The sequence below is a fragment of the Malaclemys terrapin genome, chromosome 1 (genome assembly GCF_027887155.1).
Source record: "Malaclemys terrapin pileata isolate rMalTer1 chromosome 1, rMalTer1.hap1, whole genome shotgun sequence".
Lineage (NCBI taxonomy): Eukaryota > Metazoa > Chordata > Testudines > Emydidae > Malaclemys > Malaclemys terrapin.
In genome coordinates this window covers 117328607-117354191 of record NC_071505.1, presented here as the reverse complement: position 1 = coordinate 117354191, position 25585 = coordinate 117328607, and the positions used below count along the sequence as shown (strand labels likewise).

Below are 25585 nucleotides of genomic sequence, written 5' to 3'. Positions count from 1 at the left end.
ATTTCTCCGAGTTTCTAACAATAAGAGCTTGTCTTCACTGCAACGATTAGCTTGAGTTATTCCACTAGCCTAGCTTGGGTGAGAGCAGCCACATCTTGAAACAACACTCCGGCTACATGGTGATTGGATTAGCATCTGACCAGCTGTGCTAACTCAAGTTGTTGCTGTCGGCTGCATCACTAGCTTGAGCATCAGCAGCCCTTGAGCTTCAATCCATATACCCCTGACAGGCCAGCTAGCTCAAGTTTAAAGCAAAGAACCACTTAAGTTGAGCTAGAGATTTGTGTGTGGGGATGGGAATCAGACTAAGGACAACACTAGAGTTACATCTTGAGCTAACACCACAACAAACACAAGCCCTTATATAGATTTTATTCAGCTCTGGTATCAATCTCCAACAATGCAACATGTAGATAAAAGGCCCTTCAAAAATGGGGGAACTTAAATGTTATATTTCTTTAGCAAAGATAATAAAATTCAGGGACAGAGTCCTAGGATCCTGAAAAATATAGATTATATATTTCTATACAGATATATTCAGTAAATGTACCTCAATAACATCCATTTTCTATATAATATGTATCTCTACAGTAAATCAGATAGCTATATATGGGTATATACTTGCTTCTGAATCCACAGCTAGCTAGCATAGAAGAGCTGGGATGTCTGCTGAAAGTTATGCCAGGAGTCCAGGACCACAGGTTTAAAATCACTGTTCTATAGCATCTTTTGTGTGGAAGCATATCACAGTGTGCACATCTCTAACACATCTCCTGAGGGGGAGTGGGAGGTGGGCAACCATTCCAACAATCTCCAGATAAGACTGACAATACCACCAACCAATAACAAGCATGGCGAGATAGAACAGTCCCTGATACCCAGAAACTCTCAAAATGGGAGCCATCTTACTACCCGAGATTTACACAGAGTTTTCTATGAAGTAAAATAATACTATTAAAAAAAACCCATGAAAGCCAAACAGACAGAAACATGAGGGCAGACTTCAGGAAGAGCCTCTGCATAAGAGGCAATTAGCTTAGCAGTGTTGTGTGTATTGACAAAATTGTGGGATACTCTTAACAATGCACAAAGATTTGCGTACATCACATCCTGTACACCAAAAGAGGACTACTACTCTTATGCATTTATCCAAGAGGTAGGAGACAAAATGCAGCCCTTGAAAGAAGAAATGGCTGTGGTGATTAGGGAGAGGAAAGAGTGTATAAAAAATAATTACTGAACATGTCAAAAGTCAAAGACATTTGCGCAAGAGACTCTTATTTAACCTGGAGTTTTACTCACAAGGTATCTCTCGGTATCCACACTCCAAGGCATGAAAGTAATTCATGAACTCCCTCTCTGGAATTTTAAAGGCTTCAAACAGCCCCATGTCTTCAAAAAGCCTGTATGATACCTGGAAAAGGAAAACAACCACGCTACTAAGTAGACCAAAAAAGACATCGTAAAAGCTGATCCTATAAAGTCACCTGGTCTATCCCTATTGAATAGAGGATTGTTCCCTAATGCATTTTCTCACGTGAATCATCTGGTCTAGTTCATGTGGGGAAGCTACCAGTATGTCTGCTGAGACACAGTTATACAGTCAAACAGGTTGTTTAGAAATTGTTTACCAAAATGTTCCTCTTCTTTGTACTCTCTGATTGTTCTAAGCAACTTTTCTCCTTGTCTGATGATTACCCTCTTCTGATACTTGTACCTGGTTATATTCCTTTCTGGTGACATTTAGCCAGCCTAGATATCATCAGTTTTAAGTGCTACAAAATGTGCTAGGTGACTCACAAAAAACCATAATAAAGCACAAAGACACGGAGGAGATTTACAAAGACTGATAGGAATTAGCATCTCTGCAAATCTGCCCCATATATCCTGTCCCAAAGAGTATGCAATGACAATTGTTCTACTCTTTGCCTAATCATTTAAACAGATGAAGGGAGAGGAAAAGAAGAAGCCAAGGGTGTCAAATAAAAAGTCAGCTGAATAAATCATGTCACTTTTTTTTTAAACCTTGTAGGTGAAATGACAGAAGTGAGTTTTCAGGTGGGATAGGACTGAAGGGAAGGAATTTTCAGTAGGGAAGACATCCAGAGGGCATTCTTATAGAGAATTTTAGAAGAGGAGTCAAGCAGGGTATTCAATCTGGTAGCAGTGGTGGAGTGAAGAAGTTGATGGGGGAATATAATAGGAGACCAGGTCAGCGAGGCAGACAGCAGCTATCATATGATGTAGGGGCTTGAAAGCAACAACAAATTTCAACTTTATACAAAGTGCAATGGGACCTAATGAAATGACTATGTTAAGTTCTTCCAACTTTCCTTTTGAAATTAGCCTCTCCAGCACTTCATTAATTGTTCTTGTCATAAGGTGCCCAGAACCAAATACTGCATTCTTTGTGTGGTCTCACCAGAGCTGTATCAAGGAGAGACCACTGTCTCCCAGTTCCACCGTATACTACACTCTACATATGCAGTTCCAAAATCATACTGGCCTTTGTTTCAACATAGCACAATTGAACCTAAATTAAGCTGCTGTCTATCAACTGCTGCGTATTTCAGCATATCATGTGTATGAATTGGGATCCATAATCTACACTGATGGGTGTGGTGTACCCAAGTTTTAACAAACTGAAACTCTGAATATCTGGCCTTCCCATTGAACTCAGTGCTGCCAGCCATGAGTCTGTCCCAAACCCATCCACTAGGGGGGCTTCCTCTAGCTTCCACTGCCCAATTTGCCCCGCACCCAGGGCCCAACATAGCTGGTAACTCATCCACCTGCAGCAGGTGATGCCCGGCAAGGGCAGCTAATGGCTCTTGTCTCAGACCTTCCCAAAGGTATTGAACACTGAGTGACAAGCACCCTGCATGTGAACTCAGTGGTGTGCTGAATATCTGGCCTTCGTAGAGAATTACAATTATTTTAAAGTAACTGATATGGATTTACAATCTGAGCTATCTTCAAGTTTTTTTTACTAGGAATTTCTTATCAAGCAGAATTTCTGTGTGAACTAATTCTGAACGATTCTAGCAAAAATGAGAAAGGATGACCAGGCGAAGAGTGCAGTTGAGAGTGCACAAATGTAGTTTCTGACTCCACACACAAGGGATCTCTCAGTTATCAAGTGTCTGCCACTTGTGCTTCCGGTGGTAGCACCTCTGCACTGACCAGCTGCTACTTGAATGATATAGGGTGCCAAGAGTACCATGTTCAATATTAGTACCCAGAAAGGTAGTGGTAATGCTGGTCAGTGTTGGCGTGGTGATGCCAATGAAAGCCAAAGCCACAGAAGCTGCTAGCAATACTGCTGTAAAGGACACATCAGAGCTGCTTGAAATAGAGCTATTCCAGTGCAGAGACCAGTACTTTAAAATATTGGACTATCCCTCTTAGAACTCAGAGTCCAAACGAGACACAAATATATAGCAGAACTATCAAAAAAGAGGGAGAGAAGTCTTTCTTTAGTTATAGGATTTTAAAAACCTGAGGACACCAAATATGGAAAAGAGCGCTCCTAGAGAAATTCTTAGCCATTTCTGTAGCCTGAGCTTCAATGGCAACTGGAGATTGCTAATGAAAAATCCCTATGCATCTCAGTTCTGGAGGCTAACTGTAGGCAGTAGGAGTGTGGGTGATGTGATGGGCTCAGGGCAAGTGTTAGTGCATGAGTTCCAGGCACCTGTCAGGATTAGGCATGTCTGCCCTGAACAGAAAACAGGCTTCTTAAAATCTCTGATTGCCACTGGGGACAGGAAGAGAAAGGCGAAAAAAGAGATTACTCTTTTCTACATTGCGGAAGGAATGAACCCCTCATTCTTTAACCAGACAACATAAGAAAGCCACATTAAGAAGCTAGTCCGGTGACAGGTTATTAACTATTCAGCCCCCTCTTTACCTATATTGCTCTCTCTCACCTTTCTGTATGTTCTATTGTTCTCTAGTTCCCTACCCTATCGATTGCTCCCTAGTTTTCTTCTACCTACCCCATACCTAATGCCTCCTTACTTTTATTTCCCTCAACATCTTCCTCCTCTGTGGTGCAGCCATAAGAAAGAGAATGGAAATGGAAAGAAAGGATGACATTTTACATGTATTCTCTGGGTAAAAGTTTCAACAGCACCTACACGATTTAGGAACCAGATTTTTTTCAAAAGTGACTTAGGCACATAAGAGCATTAGGCCCATTCACTTGCACTTTTGAAAATGTTACCCTGTGCATTTAATCCTTAAGGTAACCCAAGTGCTTTACAAAAAAATTACCAAAATCCCATGAGGCTTATGTACGCAGAAAAGGCCCCATAGCATCTTAAATATAGTAAGCTGCACTGGGGTCAGCAGCAGATGAAAACTGACACAGGAGGTTTCTCCAGCTCTGTGTGTGCTCCAAAGAAATTACTCAGGACCTGTGTTCCCTCTAAGCTGTGCGGTCACCCAGGAATGATTCAAGTGCCGCGCACTTGATTAGCATAGCCGGGCACATCCGGCAGCGTGTGTTCAGGTACCCCTCCTGACGCTACTTTGCAGCCACATTGCTCCTCCAGCTGCTCCCAGGACCCTCCTGCTGGCTGTGCAGAATGGGGTGTGTGTGTGTGTGAGGGGAGTGCTAATGTCAGGGTGTCGTGTCCCTCCGCCCCTGTATCCCATCTCCGCAGAGCAGGGGAGAGGAGACAGGGCTCAGGACTCGGAGCAGGAGAGAGCTGCTGCGGTCCGGGTGGTGAGTGAGTGCCTTAAAGAGACAGTGCACGGTCTCTCAGAGACTTCCCAAGCAGCCAGCTCACACAATATCTCTCTCTCTCTCTCACACACACACACACACACAGTCTCTCCCCCCAGCCTCCCACCATAGGCGCCGACTCCATGCAGCCCCGGAGCACCCACGGGGAAAAATTGGTGGGTGCTCAGCACCCACTGGCAGCTCCCCGCCTGCCCTCCCTCCCTCCCGCCCAGCTCACCTCCACCTCCGCTCTGCCTCCTCCCCTGAGTGTGCCACATGCCTGCTTTTCCCCCCTAACGCCCAGCGCTTGCGCCACGAAACAGCTGTTTCACGTGGCTGGGAGGGAGGGGGAACGTGGCACGCTTAGGGAAGAGGTGGGGCCGGGGCGGGGATTTGGGGAAGGGGTCCAATAGGGGCGGGGGGGGGGCAGAGTTGGGGTGGGGACTTTGGGGAAGGAGTTGGAATGGGGGCGGGACAGGGAAAGGGTGAAGTCAGGGCGGGGGGGGTGTGCGAGCACCCACCAGCGCCAAGGAAAGTTGGTGCCTATTCCCCGCCCCCCCCCCGACCCCATCCATTGACCCTATCTCCGCAGAGGTAGGGTACTCAGGAGCAGGAGAGCTTTCAGTGAGTGCCTTAAAAAGACAGCACATAGCGTCTCAGAAACTTCCCCAGCAGCCAACACACACACACACACACACACACACACACACACACACAGTCTTTCACACTCACCTCCCAACACATACTTGTATTATTGTTGTTGTTACTTCTTCGTACTTCCTGCAATGCACATATATTCTCTATAATTTTATTCTTTCAAAGTGTGTTATTTTAACTTTTTGACTGGTCTATGCATTTTATAATTTTTATTTCTCTCTTACACTTAAATTTAATTATTTGAGTAGTGAGTTCTAAAATGCCTAACCTGTCCTGGATGGAGTAATTATCCCTATGGTAACTTTTTAAAAATATATATTAATATATATTAATACCAAGCTGGGAGGGGTTGCAAATGCTTTGAAGGATAGGATTAAAATTCAAAATGATCTGGACAAACTGGAGAAATGGTCTGAAGTAAATAAGATGAAATTCAATATGGACAAATGCAAAGTACTCTATTTAGGAAGGAACAATCAGTTGCACACATACAAAATGGGACACGACTGCTTAGGAAGGAGTACTGTGGAAAGGGGTCTGGGGGTCATAGTGGACCACAAGCTAAATATAAGTCAACAGTGTAATGCTGTTGGGAAAAAAAGCAAATATCATTCTGGAATGTATTAACAGGAGAGTTGTAAGCAAGACACGAGAAGTAATTCTGCTCTACTCCGCTCTGATTAGGCCTCAACTGGAGTATTGTATCTAGTTCTGGGTGCCACATTTCAGGAAGAATGTGGACAAACTGGAGAGAGTCCAGAGAAGAGCAACAAAACAATTAAAGGTTTAGAAAACAGGACCTATGAGGGCAGATTGAAAAAATTGGGTGTGTTTAGTCTGGAAAAGAGAAGACTGAGAGGGAACATGATAAGAGTTTTCAAGTCTGTAAAAGGCTGTTACAAGGGGGAGGAAGAAAAATTGTTTTTCTTACCCTCTGACAAGAAGCAATGGGCTTAAATTGCAGCAAGGGAGGTTTAGGTTGGACATTATGAAAAACTTCCTAACTGTCAGGGTGGTTAAGCACTGGAATAAATTGCCTACGGATGTTGTGGCATCTCTATCATTGGAGATTTTTTAAGAGCAGGTTAGACAAACACCTGCCAAGAATAGTTTAGATAATTAGTCCTGCCACGAGTGCAGGGGACTGGACTAGATGACCTCTCTTAGCCCCATTCCAGTTCTATGATTCTATATCTAGGTTTTTTGTTTCTACCGGTGGTGCACGGGTGAAGGAGTTTGGAGCGCAGGTGGTATTCTCTTCAATTCTTCCTGTCAAAGGTAGGGGCCCGGGCAGAGACAGATGCATCATAGAGGTGAATGCCTGGCTGCGAAGATGGTGTCGCCAGGAGGGCTTTGGCTTCCTTGACCACGGGATGCTATTCGAGGAAGGACTGCTAGGCAGAGATGGCGTTCACCTTTCGAGGAGGGGAAAGACCCTATTTGGACACAGACTGGCTAACCTAGTGAGGAGGGCTTTAAACTAGGTTCGACGGGGACAGGTGAGCGAAGCCCACAGGTAAGTGGGGAACATGGAGACCTGGGAGATGGGTTGGAAACAAGAGGGTGTGTGGGCTATAATGGCAGAGAGAAAGGAGGGTCAGGCAAAACTGGGAGGCAAGATCGAACTAGTATCTTAGATGCCTATATACAAATGTGAGAAGTATGGGGAATAAGCAGGAAGAACTGGAAGTGCTAATAAATAAATACAACTATGACATCGTTGGCATCACTGAAACTTGGTGGGATAATACACATGATTGGAATGTTGGTGTGGATGGGTACAGCTTGCTCAGGAAGGATAGACAGGGGAAAAAGGGAGAAGGTGTTGCCTTATATATTAAAAATGTACACACTTGGACTGAGGTGGAGATGGACATAGGAGATGGAAGTGTTGAGAGTCTCTGGGTTAGGCTAAAAGGGGTAAAAAACAAGGGTGATATCTACTACAGGCCACTTAACCAGTGAGGTTAGGCTCACTGGTTAGGTTTTTTTTTAAAACAACTAACAAAATCATCCAAAGCCCAAGATTTGGTAGTGATGGGGGACTTCAACTATCCAAATATATGTTGGGAAAATAACACAGCGGGGCACAGACTATCCAACAAATTCTTGGACTGCATTGCAGACAACTTTTTATTTCAGAAGGTTGAAAAAGCTACTGGGGGGAAGCTGTTCTAGACTTGATTTTAACAAATAGGGAGGAACACATTGAGAATTTGAAAGTAGAAGGCAGCTTGGGTGAAAGTGATCATGAAATCATAGAGTTTGAAATTCTAAGGAAGCATAGAAGGGAGTACAGCAAAATAGACACAATGGATTTCAGGAAGGCGGATTCTGGTAAGCTCAGAGAGCTGATAGGTAAGTTCCCATGGGAATCAAGACTGAGGGGAAAAACAACTGAGGAGAGTTGGCAGTTTTTCAAAGGGACACTATTAAGGGCCCAAAAGCAAGCTATTCCGCTGGTTAGGAAAGATAGAAAATGTGGCAAAAGACCACACCTTGGCTTAACCATGAGATCTTGCATGATCTAAAAAATAAAAAGGAGTCACATAAAAAATGGAAACTAGGACAGATTACAAAGGATGAATATAGGCAAACAGCACAGGAATGCAGGGCAAGATTAGAAAGGCAAAGGCACAAAATGAGCTCAAACTAGCTACGGGAATAAAGGGAAACAAGAAGACTTTTTATCAATACATTAGAAGCAAGAGGAAGACCAAAGACAGGGTTGGCCCATTGCTCAGCGAAGAGGGAGAAACAGTAACAGGAAACTTGGAAATGGCAGAGATGCTTAATGACTTCTTTGTTTCGGTCTTCACTGAGAAGTCTGAAGGAATGGCTAACATAGTGAATGCTAGTGGGAAGGGGGTAGGTTTAGCAGATAAAATAAAAAAAGAACAAGTTAAAAAACACTTAGAAAAGTTAGATGCCTGCAAGTCACCAGGGCCTGATGAAATGCATCCTAGAATACTCAAGAAGCTAATAGAGGAGGTATCTAAGCCTCTAGCTATTATCTTTGGAAAATCATGGGAGACGGGAGAGATTCCAGAAAACTGGAAAAGGGCAAATATAGTGCCCATCTATAAAAAGGGAAATAAAAACAATCCAGGAAACTACAGAACAGTTAGTTTAACTTCTGTGCCAGGGAAGATAATGGAGCAAGTAATTAAGGAAATCATCTGCAAACACTTGGAAGGTGGTAAGGTGATAGGGAATAGCCAGCATGGATTTGTAAAGAGCAAACCGTGTCAAACCAATCTGATAGCTTTCTTTGATAGGATAACGAGCCTTGTGGATAAGGGAGAAGCTGTGGATATGGTATACCTAGACTTTAGTAAGGCATTTGATATGGTCTCACATGATATTCTTATCGATAAACTAGGCAAATACAATTTAGATGGGGCTACTATAAAGTGGGTGCATAACTAGCTGGATAACCATACTCAGAGAGTTGTTATTAATGGCTCCCAATCCTTGGAAAGGCATAACAAGTGGGGTTCCGCAGGGGTCTGTTTTGGGACTGGCTCTGTTCAATATCTTCAGTAACAACTTAGATATTGGCATAGAAAATACATTTATTAAGTTTGCAGATGATACCAAACTGGGAGGGATTGCAACTGCTTTGGAGGACAGGGTCATAATTCAAAATGATCTGGACAAATTGGAGAAATGGTCTGAGGTAAACAGGATGAAGTTTAACAAAGACAAATGCGAAGTGCTCCACTTAGGAAGGAACAATCAGTTTCACACATACAGAATGGGAAGAGACTGTCTAGGAAAGAGTACAGCAGAAAGGGATCTAGGGGTTATAGTGGACCACAAGCTAAATATGAGTCAACAGTGTGATGCTGTTTCAAAAAAAGCAAACATGATTCTGGGATGTATTAACAGGTGTGTTGTGAGCAAGACACAAGAAGTCATTCTTCCGCTCTACTCTGCGCTGGTTAGGCCTCAGATGGAGTATTGTGTCCAGTTCTGGGCACCACATTTCAAGAAAGATGTGGAGAAATTGGAGAGGGTCCAGAGAAGAGCAACAAGAATGATTAAAGGTCTAGAGAACATGACCTATGAAGGAAGGCTGAAAGAATTGGGTTTGTTTAGTTTGGAAAAGAGAAGACTGAGAGGGGACATGATAACAGTTTTCAGGTATCTAAAAGGGTGTCATAAGGAGGAGGGAGAAAACTTGTTCACCTTAGCCTCTAAGGATAGAACAAGAAGCAATGGGCTTAAACTGCAGCAAGGGAGGTTTAGGTTGAGCATTAGGAAAAAGTTCCTAACTGTTAGGGTGGTTAAACACTGGAATAAACTGCCTAGGGAGGTTGTGGAATCTCCATCTCTGGAGATATTTAAGAGTAAGTTAGATAAATGTCTATCAGGGATGGTCTAGGCAGTATTTGGTCCTGCCATGAAGGCAGGGGACTGACTCGACGATCTCTCGAGGTCCCTTCCAGTCCTAGAATCTATGAATCTATGCCTTACCTCGGTGCACATAACAAAATTTATTCTGCACATGGATGGAAAAAATTAGAGCGAACATTGCTCAGGACAGGCATCTGCAGCTCTCTAAAGAGAGGAGGATTATGGTTAGGCCAGATGCATAGCCAGTCAGTCTATACATTGCATAAATCAGCTAGGCAAAACCCTATAAGGCGGAGCAACAGGCTACCTCTACCTATGCCCTATGGTATGCAATGTTGCTGTAGCCCTGTTGGCCCCAAGCTATTTAGAGGGACAATGTGGCTGAGGTAATATCTTTTATTGGACCAACTTCTGTTGATGAGAGGGGCAAGCTTTTGAGCTACACAGAGCTCTTCTTCAGGTCTGGGAATTGTGCTAACTACTTATGTTGAAAGTATCTGTTCAACCTTGAATTTAACTGTGACACTCTTAGTACCTTTCCCAGACTTGAAGAAAAGCTCTGTTTATATCAAAAATTTGTCTCTCTCACCAACAGAAGTTGGTCCAATAAAAGATATTACCTCACCCACATTGTCCCTTTATGCCCTATGGTAGCAGCCAGAACTGAAGTTTGCAGGCAGCTTGACCAGCAGGGCGCAGAATTTCCAAACACAGCATGGAACTCCATTTGCCTCTCTTGGATCATGGCTGAGTTGACCCAGCCAGGATTCAAACTTGCAGCTACGAGGAAACAAGGTATTTCAAACCTTAGTCTTAGGCCTGGTCCACACTAAGCCCCCAGTTCGAACTAAGATACGCAACTTCAGCTACGTGAATAACGTAGCTGAAGTCGAAGTATCTTAGTTCGAACTTAAAGTACTTACCGCGGGTCCACACACGGCAGGCAGGCTCCCCCGTCAACTCCGCCTACTCCTCTCGCAGAGCAGGATTACTGGCGTCGACGAGCACTTCCGGGATCGATTTATTGTGTCTAGACAAGACGCGATAAATCGATCCCAGAAGATCGATTGCTTGCCGCCGAACCAGCCGGTAAGTATAGACGTACCCTTAGATCACTGAGCCATGGAAGGTGAAAGGAACAAAAAACGGGAAAGAAAAGACACTAGTTGCTACTGTCTGTCTAGTTCATTGTATCTTACTGCCCTGGAACATACCCCTGTGGGAAAAGAGGAATGGTAGAATATTATTCTGCAGATTTTAATCATATTGATTCATACAACTGCTAGGCAGGTATTTTTACAAACTGCATGCCTTATAAGGAGGTTATTTTTTTCCCCCTCTGAATTTCCAGCATTGATTTAGGTCAGGGGGGAAGGTTTCAAAATAATTCTGAAGAAGTTGACTGGAATGGCAAGGGGTGGAAGTGAATGGTATCAAGTTCCCAATAGCTTATTTGGAGAGAAATGGTCTGCTCTTCCAGGCACCAAGAAGGATAAGCCGCCAAGCAAGGCATTCAGATACAAGAAAGAATGAAAAACGAGGCAAAGGGACATTTGTTTCCTGGTACTTATAGCTTCTTGGGCATCAGAAAATCTGGATACTTTGGCAAAATAAGTATTGCTGTTTTAGTTATGTACTCTTTATTATAAACTTATTTTTGACTTTTTTCCTCCCATGGCAAATGTTGCCATATCTCAGGAGTATACATCACCTGATGGACAATCACACCCTGGCTTACTAAGCAACACCTTCTCCTTTCTTCCTATCTTCTGGCTTGTGTTTGGGGTTTAGGGGCAGTTCATCAAGATGAAGATCAGGTCAGATTCTTATGGTTTGGCTTAGCGCTATGGATTACACATTATCATAACCATTGGTCCCTACTGCATATGGCTTCCTAGTTAGAAAAGAGCTGTATGTGCCATACTGTCAGTGTGCTCAGTACATTTTTTATTCTTAGGAATAAATAAATTTCAACACATGCCCTTTGTTTGGCAAGTGGTGTTACTTCCCTCTCCCCTCCCTTCTGCCTCCCCCCACATCTATGAAAAACGTAGTGCTTAAATGCATAATTTATAAATCTAATGTTTCTGGCATCTGTTAAAACAAAAACAAATGCTTCCAGTGAAATGATTTTGAATGGACGTTTCTTTCAAAGAGGCAACTCATTATTCACATTTGCTTGGTATAACCATCTTCTATGTATTACTTATTACAGGCACATGGACAGTGCCCAACACAACAGTAGCTGTGCACAGCTAAATAAATAAGTAAATACATTCCCCTGAAACTGCTGAGCTTCAGTTCATCTGCAAATTTGACACCATCAGCTCAGGATTAAACAAAGACTGTGAATGGGTATCCAACTACAACAGCCGTTTCTCCTCCCTTGGTGTTCACACCTCAACTGCTAGAAGAGGGCCCCATCCTCCCTGATTGAACTAACCTTGTTATCTCTAGCCTGACTCACTCTTGCTTGCATATTTATACCTGCCTCTGGACATTTCCACTACATGCATCCGAAGAAGTGGGTATTCACCCACAAAAGCTCATGCTCCAATACATCTGTTAGTCTATAAGGTGCCACAGGACTCTTTGCTGCTTTTACATTCCCCTGTATAGGAACCTAGAAGCCTAGATTCCCATCAGCATCAAGACAAAATAAATCAGAGACAAGAAGATACGGGAAACCGAACAAGTACTTCTGCAAAAATTTGGCCAACGAGGCAGGTGCTACAATGCTTTCTGAATATAGTCATGTTCAGGGTTTCTGGCAGTAATGAATTCCACAGATTAGAGCCTGCCACTAATAATGCCCTGACTCCAAACCCCCAATATTTCCATTCATGGGTGATTTTTAATTTTCATTCAAAAGCCATCTTATGACGAACAACATTCCCTATGAAGAGATTTCCCATGCCATTCTTTTTATAGGGCTGTTTAATTTCTTTGTGCAGAAATATACAGATGGTGACAATGTGACCAATAGCCCTCAGCCTCAGCTAGTTGTGAAACACTTCCCATGGGCCTTATTTACAGGTACAGAAACACAGAATCAGAACCTTGACACTGTAGATTTTCCTAGAATCTGAGCTCTGGCCCATCATTTTAATCCACTTGCAGTTTGGTAATGATCGGAGGAGAGATGCTTCCACTTCAAGCTATACATTTTTTTCCAAGCTCACCTATTCTACCTTCCTTTCTAAAGCAAACTGGTTTCTTCCCTACAGGAATTACGATTCGAAGAGCAATAAGCATAAATTAAGGCATTATGTAGCTCTGTGGCTTGTTGTGAAGCTGCAATTTCAATTGGAGAGTTTTGCTGTTCCATTCTGAAGTGAGATTTTTTTCTGTGAAGGTCTTTCTATCCCTTTGTTTACAGGTTTGCCTGTGCTGCATTTAAGTGCTTTCCATTGTACTTAGCAAGAATGCTTTTATCGTCAGAGTTGTGTGGGGTCTTTTTTATATAGTGGCTAAATCAATTTAACATTCCACAAATAAGAAAGAGACATCTCAAGTAGCCTTCAAAATGCTAGGCCAGCGTTTGCTTTCTAAGCCGAACACCTGCCTGGGGGAACATGTCAACTCCTCTTTGTTCCACCTCATACATTTTGGATTGTGGGGCGTGCATAGTTAATTCCTCTTGTTCATTTTCTTTCTTTCTATTTTTTTTTTAAAAAGATGAGACTATTTAATTGTGGAAAGCGGAGAATAAATCACTGATGTGTTTATTTGCCTTTGTTCATTCCACTTTAAAGACATACTGTGATATAAATTACACATCAGAAAGTCAACCTGTTCCCCAGTTTAAAAAAAAAAAAAAATAGCTCATTTCATTCAGTCACCTTGCTTCCTTATTAGTGGGGGGACATCTTCATTTTTAAACCCAAATTTAATCTTGTGCCACTCTGATCTTGGGTCATCCCATTTACATTAATGTCAATGTAAATTATTGATATCAGAAATGCTGAAGCCTGAAGTTGAGGATACAACTGTTGTTTGTACTAAATAAATAAATCCCAAGTTTTTGAAGCACCTCAGATTGATTTTTTCATATCCCTCATTTTGCATCTTTGCCCCTCACCATGTCCCACTATTTGGGCTTTGGCAGGTGACAATTCACTCATGGTGTGGACAGTGATGACATCTTCAAGCAGGTTTTCTGAACACTCAAGGTCTGCAGGTTAGAAGCAGAAGAGGGGGAAAAAAAAGGCAGTGGTGGAGGGTAGTGATTACAGAGAAGTGGGGACAACAGGGGAAAACAGCTGGGGGAAGTGTGTCATTTCACACTCTCTCTGATAAGAAGTGCTATACAGATACATATGCACAACCAAAAGATTTTGTTTAGATCCCAGTTGTTGGGTTTTTCATAGAGAAAATGTTTACGTATAAACAGACATAAAGATAGCAATAATATATAGTGAAAAGCAAGAGTGTTTATGTATTGGCCTTGTTGTTGTTGTAACACATACCAAAAAGATAGACAATCAAAATTCTACTCCCTATATTCTGTCAATTGTAGGACCTTCTAAATGATCACCAATACACAGCGTAGGCGTTCTTCTTACCCTAGAAGGAACCCGGAATATTGGCAAGCTGGTTTTGCACAGCTGTTACATGCTGAAGTACAAGCTGGGGTTGCTGACAAGGAAATAGCTCACAGAGTAAATCCTAATGTCACTCTGAATTTAATCAATCATCTTTCCTGGTTGGCTTTTGAATTAGCTGTATGCAGCTGAATAATCATCAACAACCAAGGGACCAGGACTTGATTTAGCATTAATTGGTGTTTGCTACACTGAGGGCTGGTTAGCATCTTAACCTCTGCGTGTATAATGTGAGACAGTTAAACTTGATTAACACGTTCACTGCTTTCCAGTAGCCTCCCACACCTATTACTTTGTAAAGAGATACTATATCAGTCGAAACCCAATTTGTTTTGGGTTTGTGTCCTGAATATACATTATACACTTCCCCTGTTGACTAAACCATTATCCCACTACAAAAGAAAATGGCCAGTTTGTCTCTGTGCCATCAAGAGGTGAACGACAGAGAAGAAAGCCTGGCCAGGAAAGTGGTGATGATTATAGGGGTGTCAATTGTACTGTGTAAATAAAGGTTGTGTCAGCACTTTCATTCTACTTGGAGGAACAAATGAAAAGTTGGCAGTTAAAAAGGAACCTTAGCAGGTTACACCTGATTCAGATCTTTATTAGGTGGAGCAGAAGTATTTACTGACAACATGTTGACTCTTTAAAAGTGAGGTACAGGGGCAAGACAGTAGGACCAGATTTTTTCCATGAATCTTGGTCTCATGTACGGTTTGACTAGGATTTGCAATGTAAGAGAAGACCATACCTACTCTTTTGGGTCAGCTGTCTCTTTGTGGCCCTCTATGCCTCATGTGATGGACTCAATGCAAAATCCCACAAGACCTGAAGATGGTGGCAGCAGCAGCAGCTTTTCGAGTCATAGTTGAAGGTACAGTGGGCCAATATGCATTTACAATTCTTTTAAGAGACAAGATTGGGGGAGAAGGAAGTAGAAGGAAACCTTTTAATGGTAATGGATTTGTGGAATTAGCTCAGCTGCTGCTATCATGGAACGGTATGGCAGGATTTCCCAGTTCCTATGCTGCTGTAACTTACAGGGCCCATCACATTTTTAAAGCTCTATTTTAGTCTGTCTCAGTCTACGTACACACAGTACACTGGGACTGCACATCCAACCCGCCTGTACAAAACATGCTTCTTACCTGGCTGAGGATCCGACCGCATTTCTTTCCTATTTTTTCCACCAAATCAAAGATTGGAAAGTTCCAATTGTTTAGCTGATCCATAAGAGAGTCCAAGTTGTCCATGACAAGAGGCTCTGGGGCAAGGATAGGTTTGTCCTGCACCAAGAATTAGAAGAGAGAATTCTGATAGATCACAGACTTATGAAAAGTCAAACTAAAGAGGTAAAAGCGCTATAAATCTAGGACCAAAATTAACCATTGACGTAAGCAGATGCCATCTCATTGAATACAATGGAGTTGCGCTTGTTTCCACCATATCTTAATTTAGCCCTTCTACTTTATAATTGTTGTTAAACTGGAATTGATAGGTAATCCTGGAAATGAAAGATCAGTGTCTGATTATTACAGCTGCAGAGAGGTCATTCACTTTTATTGTAAAACTTGCATTGGGCAGAAGAAAACATATTCATTTGTTACTTCCATATTGTGGACTGCTAGAGACTAACAACAGGATTCAGGCAACAAATTCCAAGCTAGTCTTACAGTGAATTGAATATGTTACTTACACATTTCTGAGATAATAAAATAAGAACGCTTCCCTAGTTCCACTCAGAAAGACACACTGAAAAGAAACCTTTTTTGAAATCTGAAAGAAGTCTCACCCTTTCCCTGCCTCCTACTCTTTACTCTCCCACAGCTCTTCATTTTCAAGTAATGACCGGAAGTGGAAACAAAAGAACCAAAAAACCTCCAGAAAAATCTCTTCTCCTGGCATATCCAGCTCTGACCAGAAGCAGAGATTACTAGAAATGTTGTTCTCGTGAGAGTTTTTTAGTCTAATTGCACAGATTTAAGGGGCTTTAAAATTTTGATTAAACATTAAAACATTTTCTTGCTCGTTTGAACCAAACTGACAACTCACTACTGTGGTCCTATGAAACATCAGCATATACCAACATTAGTCTCAGAGTATATGGTATATGAGGTACAAATGTCTTTCCCTATATTTAGTACAGGAAATAACTATAATAATTGTGTAGTACTCTTTGGCCAATGTTAATTTTTTAATGGTGACCACTGTATATGCTAAACAAGGTTACAAGGTTTACTAGGCCATTAAAGTGTTTACATGGCTAATCAGAAAGACTGTACACATTGTACTGATAACATACACAAGATTATTTCCATACCTGACAAGCAAAATTTTCAAAAATGTGTGCTTAAAGTTAGAATCCTTAATCCATATTTAGGTATCAAAATAGGTGGCTTAATTTTCAAAAATGCTAAGCACTCAATAGCTCCCACTGATTTGAATGGGTGATTAGTGCTTTAGAAAATCAGGTCACCTATTAACAGATACATAAATGTGGACATGACCCGAATTTATGCAATTATTTTGGAAAATCTTGTCCAGGATCTTTAGACTGCATCATTCTTTCCCCAGTGTCTTGAGGTGTATTCAAATAAAGTATGAAAGCATTATTTAAAGCAATTGTGAACTACCTCGGGTGGTATTAAAGGGTGCAACATGATAGTCTCAGGTGCGTATGTTCTGCAGACAGATTCCTTCCGCATCTGTTCTTTAGAGCAATCCGTCTCGTCGTCATTTTGTACAATATCACTGCTGTCACTGTTGTTGGTTTCATAGTCAGAGGTGGCTTGAGCTGGATCATCTACAATGCAAATTGGACTGCTTTGAGAACTGTAAGACCCTACTAAAAGGCATTCTCTCTGACCATCTGAGTAATACCAACATGATCTCTGACTCACATACAAACGTGCTGCTTGGCTAGGGCTGAAATCTGACAGCCTATTCAACTGCAGGGTCCGAAAACTGGGACCACAGAATGAAGAATGAGGAAACTCTGAGGACTAATATTAGGATGGGCCAAATGAGGTGACCGAGAGTGAGACCACATTTATTGCATATTTTTAACCCTCTAAAACTGAATTAAGGCAGAGCTTATTCAGATTCCTCTTTATAAATACTTTGTGCCACGCATGGTATATTTTTAATATACACAATTATTTTTACGTATATGGACTAAGTGCTGCCCTGGGATGAATCCAGCTCTTCCTGAAGTTACTGAAAACCCCAAGCACCTACATCTGAAAGCTAAATTTAGCTTCGTGACTAGACATAAATATACAGATATTCTACTTCCTAGATCCTGAGCAAGAGTTACAGTTTGAGGTGTAAATTACACGGAGAAATGAAGCTGACAGAAAGAACAGGTGTTGATGGAAAAGTCTGCAATAGAAGAAAGTATTAAAATTTTAGAAAGAATTTTTTTCTGGATAGAAAAAAAGTTATAGGATTTCCAAAAGCCTATTTTATCCCAACTCTTGTAAAAATAAAAAGTGATAGAATAACATACTGCTGTGCTGTCTGTATCCTTCAGAACAACATTACCACGTACAATGATGTGATAAACAGCCTGAAAAGCAACTTCCAGGGTCTATATGTTACTGAATCATTTACACTTAAAATTAGCGAGTAAACACTCACACAATAAACGCTACATAATGTCCAGCTTCTGGATATCGAATATGGAGAGGAAATCAACATACAATTACCTTACTGAGGCATTAACTTTTGCTATATTCATAGGTTTCAAGGCCAGAAGGGACCTTTGTGATCATCTAGTCCAGTGGTTCTCAAACTTTTGTACTGGGGACCCCTTTCACATAGCAAGCCTCTGAGTATGACCCCCCCCCTTATAAATTAAAAACACTTTTTTATGTATTTAACACCATTATAAATGCTGGAGGCGAGGCAAAGCAGGGTTTGGGGTGGAGGCTGACAGCTCACAACCCCCCCGTAATAAACTTATGACCGCTTGAGGGGTCCCAACCCCCAGTTTGAGAACCCTTGATCTAGTCTGACCTCCTGTATAACACAGGCCATAGAACTTCCCCAAAGTATTCCTAGAATAGATCTTGTAGAAAAATACCCACTCTTGATTTAAAAATTGTCAGTGATGTAGAATCCACCACAACCCTAGATAAATGGTTCCAACGGTTAATTACTCTCACTGTTATAAAATTGTGGAGGCTGCGTGTCTAGCTCCCAGGCCAGACACATGCCTGTACCCATCCCTAACTCACCTCCACACTGCACACTCCTTTCAGCCGCACGTACGGTACATAGACTATATGCCCCCCTAGATGGGCATAAATGGCAGTGTTGACAATAAGACACTGCTTAGGTGAGTAGAATAAAGACATGCCTGAACCCTGTGGTATATATACCTGGGTATGTACACAACACGACCCTCTACATGCCCAACCAGTGCCTCTCAAATCTACACTGCTACTTTAGAAGTGAAATGCTCCTGCAGCGGGGAAAGGCTCTGGCAGCTCCATTTCTGGAGCATTTTCCCACTGCAGGAGCCTTTCCCTGCCACATGGAAATACTCCAGCAGCAGGAAAAGGCTCTGGCAGTTCCCTGTTGCTGAGCCTTTCCAAGCTGCTTCCTCTCTGCCAGAGCCTTTCCTTGCCACAATGAAAGGGTGTAGCAGGGGGGAGCTCTCAGAGCCTTTCCCCACTGCCTCCCTCCTGCCAGAGCCTTTCACTGACACATGTAGCTACATAATGCAGTGTGGACACAGCCATCTTTTCACTGAGGCGTATAGTTACACATATCCTACACACCGCTGCCAGTGTAGACATAGCTGTAAGGTGGCTTCAATGGAGCCAGCCTGCCAGAATCACCATGCCTTGAAAGGGATTTCCTGGCACAGAAGGGTCTCCGTGGTAATGTGAATATGGCCTATGCTGCATTAACCCTTCTATAGGTTGTCCACAGAATTGGCGGGGCCAGGGATATATCTCCACCCATCCTCTTCTCTGTTGCAGATCCCTGGACTTGAGGAGGCTGCTGAAATAACAGTTGACACCTTCAGAAACTCACAACCATCCGTTGCATGGACAATGTCTTAAGGGGATGGTCTTGGCCTAGGACTGTTACTGTTTCAAAGGAAAGGAAATACAAACATCATTCCTGTGATCTTACCCATGTACTATTGCTGTATTAAAAAAAAAAGAAAAGAAAAAAAAAAAGACAGGAGTGTCTACACACTCCCTCAACAACCACATTTTAGAGGAACAACTTTTTTGATTTTACGACCAGAAAATTACCTGTTCTGGTCAGGGCATGTGTTGTTCCATCACCTCTGTCCAGCGCACCAGTGCCAGAACCTATTTGGCTATATGGTCTGCCACAGCTAGAACACAATATCAAAGAACATGAACATTAAAGAATCATGTAAATTACAGAGGAAAAGTCATCTAGACCATTTCTTGATCCTTGCTGCTAGTACAGGATTATGCCCCCTACCATATAATCTACTGTCCTTTGCGCAGTCAAAGGACAAATTCACAAGAATGCTCTGATTTTTTGTTGGGTGCCAGTATTGCAAAAGGCAGCCATAAACGCGGCTTAACCAGCCAGCTAAGCTGGGTTTAGACCTGCTTGCCATTGCCAGTGTGGTGCAAAGGAGGCACATCATATCAGTGAATCCCACCCCAATATAATTTTTTTAAATATGTTTATTATTTTCTAAGTTTACAAGTACAAAAGAGCAAATTGAAAATATAACACAATTACACTATTACAAGCAATTTTTTTACTTTCATAACTGACATGGCAAGCCCCGAAATGCAGGGACTATGAACTGCCAATCTTAGAGGTGTCAGGGGTCAGCCCTGGCACAAATTAAGCACTGAATTCAGGGATATCAAGTGAAAACAGAGTGCAAAGGCAGGCAAAAGTGAGCACACTGTTAAGACAGTCTGTAGGAAACTTGGAGCCTGATCCAAGGCCCTTGGAGGCAAAGGAAATCTTTTAATGATTGCAAAAGTGTAGACCCACTAAATTGACCCCCCGCCCCTGTGGATCGATCGCCACAGTGTCGATCCACGGTAAGTGTAGACAAACCCTAAGTTAAAAAAACAGAGATCCTATGTATTTTATCAGTTTTATCCCATTTAAAAGTGCTTATCAAATTCAAATTGGGTAAACGTCCAAATAATGAGGGCCACAAAATTGGACAATGTGGACAACATTAAATGACTTATTGATTTGTTACGCTACAGCATTTAGGAAAGCTGGCTGGATGGTTTTATTGCCAACTAGCCTGACACACTTCACTCAGGTGTGGAGTATAAGGGTTGGTCTTACACTAGGGGGGAGGGATCGATCCAAGATATGCAACTTCAGCTATGCGAATAGCGTAGCTGAAGTCGAAGTATCTTGGATCGAATTACCTGGGGTCCAGACGGTGCGGGATCGACGGCCGTGGCTCCCCCGTCGACTGCGCTACCGCTGCTCACTCTGGTGGAGTTCCGGAGTCGACGGTGAGCGCGTTCGGGGATCGATATATCGCGTCTTAATGAGACGCGATATATCGACCCCGGATAAATCGATTGCTACCCGCCAATACGGTGGGTAGTGAAGACGTACCCTAGACAAGCAGCACTAAAACCAAGTGCTGAATATATGCCACTAATCTCCTGAGCCTGGAGCATACTGAAGACAAGGGATGTCTTCTCATTGACTTCATCAGACTGTGGATCCAGTCTTCAATGAGCAGCAGCCTTATAACTGCTGGACAGTGTGAGAGAGCAGGGCTACTAACTCTTGTAAGTTTTTTATTTGCGTTTAATGTATAATTATGTACTCCTTTTTACCTCATATACCATGAACATAGTAGCTTACACTCTGAATATCCAGGCTTGAGAAAATGTATTAATAATTCATAATTAATATTTTACTAATAATTTTACTACTGATGCAACCAACTCCAAGTGACATTCTCTTGTGGGATAACCCAATCTGTCTCCCTGAGCTGTTTTTTTTAATATATTATATTTATGTTAGCAGTGGGTACATAAATAACGTGCTAGGGGTTCAGCTTGTATCTACAGAAGTGACATCTGTATACCAGTAACAAGTAAATTGTTATGGTTACTGATGATTCTGCAACAGTGTTCTCAGTAATGATGATATTTATTATTAATATTTTAATGGATGGCATTTATATTTGCGTTGACAACACTATTTTTGGCTGGGGTACTAGTTGAGTTTAACTATATGTTTATTCCAAAACCTAAATGTTTTGTTTCAAAAACCAGGTAAGGTTGCTAAATGCTAGCAAGGTAGTTACTTATCACAGCAACTACTCGCAGCCTCAGCTTTGAGTGTCCCCACTTAACTCCACACACAGCAAACTCCATCAACAGATAATAAAAACAGCACTCATCAAAAGTCACGTGAATAAGTCAGAAAAAACACTGACGATTTTCAAGAAATAAATGAACTAAACCCCTGGTACTGAGATAGCACGTCAACACTTTCTACCATCTAATCCAACATTATCTCAAATGAAAGAGACCCCTATTTTAAAGTGTTCTCTTCTCATTGACCCCAGGTCACAAAAATGTAACTGCTGAGATCAAAACTAGCAATGTGATGAGCTTGACTGTGTTCATGCCAATCTCCAACAGGGTTGACACACTTCACACCATGATAGTGAAATTTCTCACAGTGTTGCATTGGACACACATTGCCGAGTCCATTATTCATGTTTCACTTCAACTAAGTCTTTTTGGAGACATGAAACAACAGCACTTCCCTTTGGTGACTGCCCAAGTTAGAAGCTGTGTTCTCTGAGACCAACTAAGCGTTACTTAAAGTATGCTATTACTACATTGTTTTGTAATATTTGGCGGTAGCAACAGACTTCTTCATTGCAATTGCTTCTTTAAAATATTAACTACCATTACTATTCTGTGTATTTGTCTCCACCTCAGTCCATCTTGAGGCCAAACCCACAGCAATGCAGACTTTAGTTTAATTATTGTGCTAGTTTTGTGCTAGTTACAGGTACTGTAATGTAGTAGAAACTGTGCATTTTGAAAATGCTAAAGGCAAAGAGCTAGTGTCGCAGCAATACATTGGGCACAACTATAAAATGTACCTGGGATAGGGGAGAGGAAGATGGACAGTCCATTTGAATTTCAAGTACAATAGTTTACCTGAAGCATTTAAGCTTTTGCCTGCATCAGAAAAATTGACCCACTGTGGATCTTTGGTCTGTACTTTTCCAAATCCTAGGTGGCTGACTGTCATCTCTTAAATAAGGTTTGTATATTGAAAAACTGGAACATGACCCCAAAGTGTGTGTTATTGTGACTAGAGTGTGGCACGAAAAACACATTTCATTAACATGAAAATTTAGATTAAAAAAATCACAGATCGATTGTCTATAAATCAAACTACATACTCAACATAAGTAAAAGCTTTTAATTGCAGTTAATTGTTTTGAATTTTAAAAATACGGTGTAGCATTGAACTAAACCATTACTGGTGTACAGTGAACTGCTTCAATGTGGGGGAAATTATATCAATATACTGTGCTGAAGTAAATCAAGAGTATGGGTAAGAAAAAGGGAAAAACAAGCAGATGGGTATCAAATTAACATCTTACCTGCTACAGATAACAGGGGGCCCCATAAGCTGCTCTGAACGGTCAGGTGCGCTTTGAGTAGAAGTTAAAACCTTGTGTGGTTTCAAGGTTTGCTTGGTGTCAGTGTCAGTAGGGTCTGGAAATTGCACAGAAGAGGTTTTGCCAGTGGGACTTGTAGCTGGGGTTCCCTGAATAGGTGAATGGCATGGGGAAGTGAGAGGTGAAATGTTTGGCGGGATACCTAGCAAGAGAAAACAGTTTCTTCAATTCAAAAAAGTCAATATACAGATATATCAATTCACTGTATGCAGAGAGAATTACTTCCGAAATACACAGAGCAATACAAAAAAATTCTCCACACAGGGCCAGGACTCTACTAGCATAAATCAGCAAAACTTCATTGAATCAATAGAGCTATGCCAACTACTAGCTTTACATGTTTAGGGCATATTCCCCTTTGATAAGGGCATACAAGCAGTATACACAAATGAAAGAACACGGTGGCAAAATAAGGGGAGGCAACATGGTCCAGAGTATATGGCAACAGACTGGGAGTCAGGAAACTTGGGTTTTATTCCAGGTTCTGCCTCATTGTCTGATTCTGGGCAAACCACTTAATATCTTTATAGGTGAGGAAATTGAAATGCAAAGTAGAGATAAAAATGCTTACCTGCCTTTGTAATGAACCCAGAGTTCTACATATGAGTAGGTAAGTGATAAGCCAAACAGGAATATTTTAAAATAAGGATAATATATTATCCTTTCATCTTAAAGGATTCCAACATTTTTAGAAACTAGAGAAGACACATGCTCAAGCACCACTGAGATATAGTTGCCTCAGTTGTGGTGCAGAGGCGAGCACCTCTGGGATGAAGTGCAGCACCCAAACCAGTGCACAGATGGGATGTGACAGGGTTTATGTGGCCATTGTGGCTCCCAACAGCTTGCCCTGTGGTCCTCCTACCACCCCACCCCAAGAAGCAGCAAAGTGACTGGAAAGAAGCAGTGAAGATGGGTCCTCTAGGCGTATCTAGAGAGACCTTAAGGAAGCAGCCAATCAGAGCCCAGCAGATTCAGATAAAAGGAGATGCAGGGCCTTATCAGGTCAGTTCCTGGCTGATTTGCTTAAGCTGGATTTGCAGGGAGAGAGAGGACCTAAGAATGTTAACCCTGATATAAGGGTGAAGCTAAAAGGGGCCCAATAGGAAAGGCCCATGGAAGAAGCAGCAACAAACTGGAATTGAGCAGTGTGAAGATGCTATTTATACGATCCCTGGTCTGGAACTCAGCATAGTGGGTGGGCCCGGGTTTCCCTATATGTCATAGGCAGAGTGGTGTAAACCCTGGAATGGGTTCATTTGGACTTTGTAATTTGACTGGAGGGCCAAGGCACACAAGACCCACCATGGTCAGCCAGCAGGGAGAGCCAGAAGTGAGAAAAAGCACTGCAAAGCTGCACTCAGTCCCCCATTAGAAGGGGACAAGGAGACATTCTGAGCCAAGACTATTGAGGCAAACCCTTACTCTTCATGATGTAGCCATAGCAGAAAAGACCTTAAAGTCTCATACAAAAGACTCATGAACAATAAAGTGCAAGGACGTAAATGTGTGTATTTTAGAAAGATGAAAGGCTGAGTCAACCCGGCTGGAAACTGTACCTGAGGTTACAGGGAATGTCACACTTTCAGATCTGCTAAGCCATATTTCTCATGCTCAGCCAGCCAGTTTTTTTTAATCATGTTTATTTTCAGGTCTACAGAAAATGTTATTTTTACTTGTTTGAACGTTTCTGTGGTGTCAAACTATCTAAACATATTTTTGGTAAAACAGTCATCTCTGAATTAGAAAATAATTTTGATTTAAGATTATGAAGCATTAACTATAATAGTAAAGGCTTCTGATGTTTGCATCTTTCTAGAAATCCACATATCCTCATTATGTCTTTTTGATGTCCTCTATCACTTTAAAGGAGTAAAAATATGGAACCTTATTTAATGGTGACCATTGAAAAGTCAAAATTTGCTGTCAGTTATCACACAGTATTATTTGAGATACCGCCATTTTTCTCTGTACCAGGGCAGAAAAACATTTCTTCTCTAGGGAGCTCAAAATTACATCTCTGTTATTTTAATCTCTTAGGTTCTCATCTTGGCTTTATCCCTTTGTTTATAACTGCTACTCTGTTATTGTGATATCTATCTACTTCCACTTCTAACTCATCACTGTGGTATCTGAGAACTTCTCTGCCCAAAGGGCCCTCAGGTTCTTTATATATTGTATACATGCGGTCTACACAGAAATCTCTTTGCTCAGTATGGAAATGCAGCCACCTCTGAGGAATGACATAGTAGCGCAAAGCAGCTATATAACAGCTTAGGTCAGGAAGTAAAGCAGAAGTCTGCATCCAATGCTGCAAAGGAAATTTTCGGCAAGCAGTATGTAGTCTGTAATTAGCCAAACTGCAGTTTGGCCATAGCAGTAGAGCTAACACCCCTAATTCTTGCAAAAAGTGCCAGGATCTTTAATGCTCTTAGGGGTGAAGGATCTTGGCTTTGCATTTTATCCAAAGGGCCATATCCCTTGCAGCATACTTGCTGCTCCTCACAAAGAAGTGAAGCAAATAGCTCTGCATTAAAC

The 25585-nt window shown here is 41.8% G+C and overlaps 1 protein-coding gene across 2 annotated transcripts in view; it reads right to left on the bottom strand.

Annotated features, from left to right (window-relative positions):
• Nucleotides 1–25585, bottom strand: part of PDE3A (phosphodiesterase 3A) — a 377696-nt gene that overhangs the window by 28498 nt on the left and 323613 nt on the right. For both annotated transcript variants that reach the window (XM_054036366.1, XM_054036368.1), the window contains 5 exons: nucleotides 22970–23189; nucleotides 19620–19705; nucleotides 16983–17152; nucleotides 15498–15635; nucleotides 1303–1414 (listed from right to left, as the gene is read on the bottom strand). In XM_054036366.1, coding sequence (XP_053892341.1) covers nucleotides 1303–1414; nucleotides 15498–15635; nucleotides 16983–17152; nucleotides 19620–19705; nucleotides 22970–23189 — 726 coding nt within the window. The remainder of the gene's footprint in view (nucleotides 1–1302; nucleotides 1415–15497; nucleotides 15636–16982; nucleotides 17153–19619; nucleotides 19706–22969; nucleotides 23190–25585) is intronic.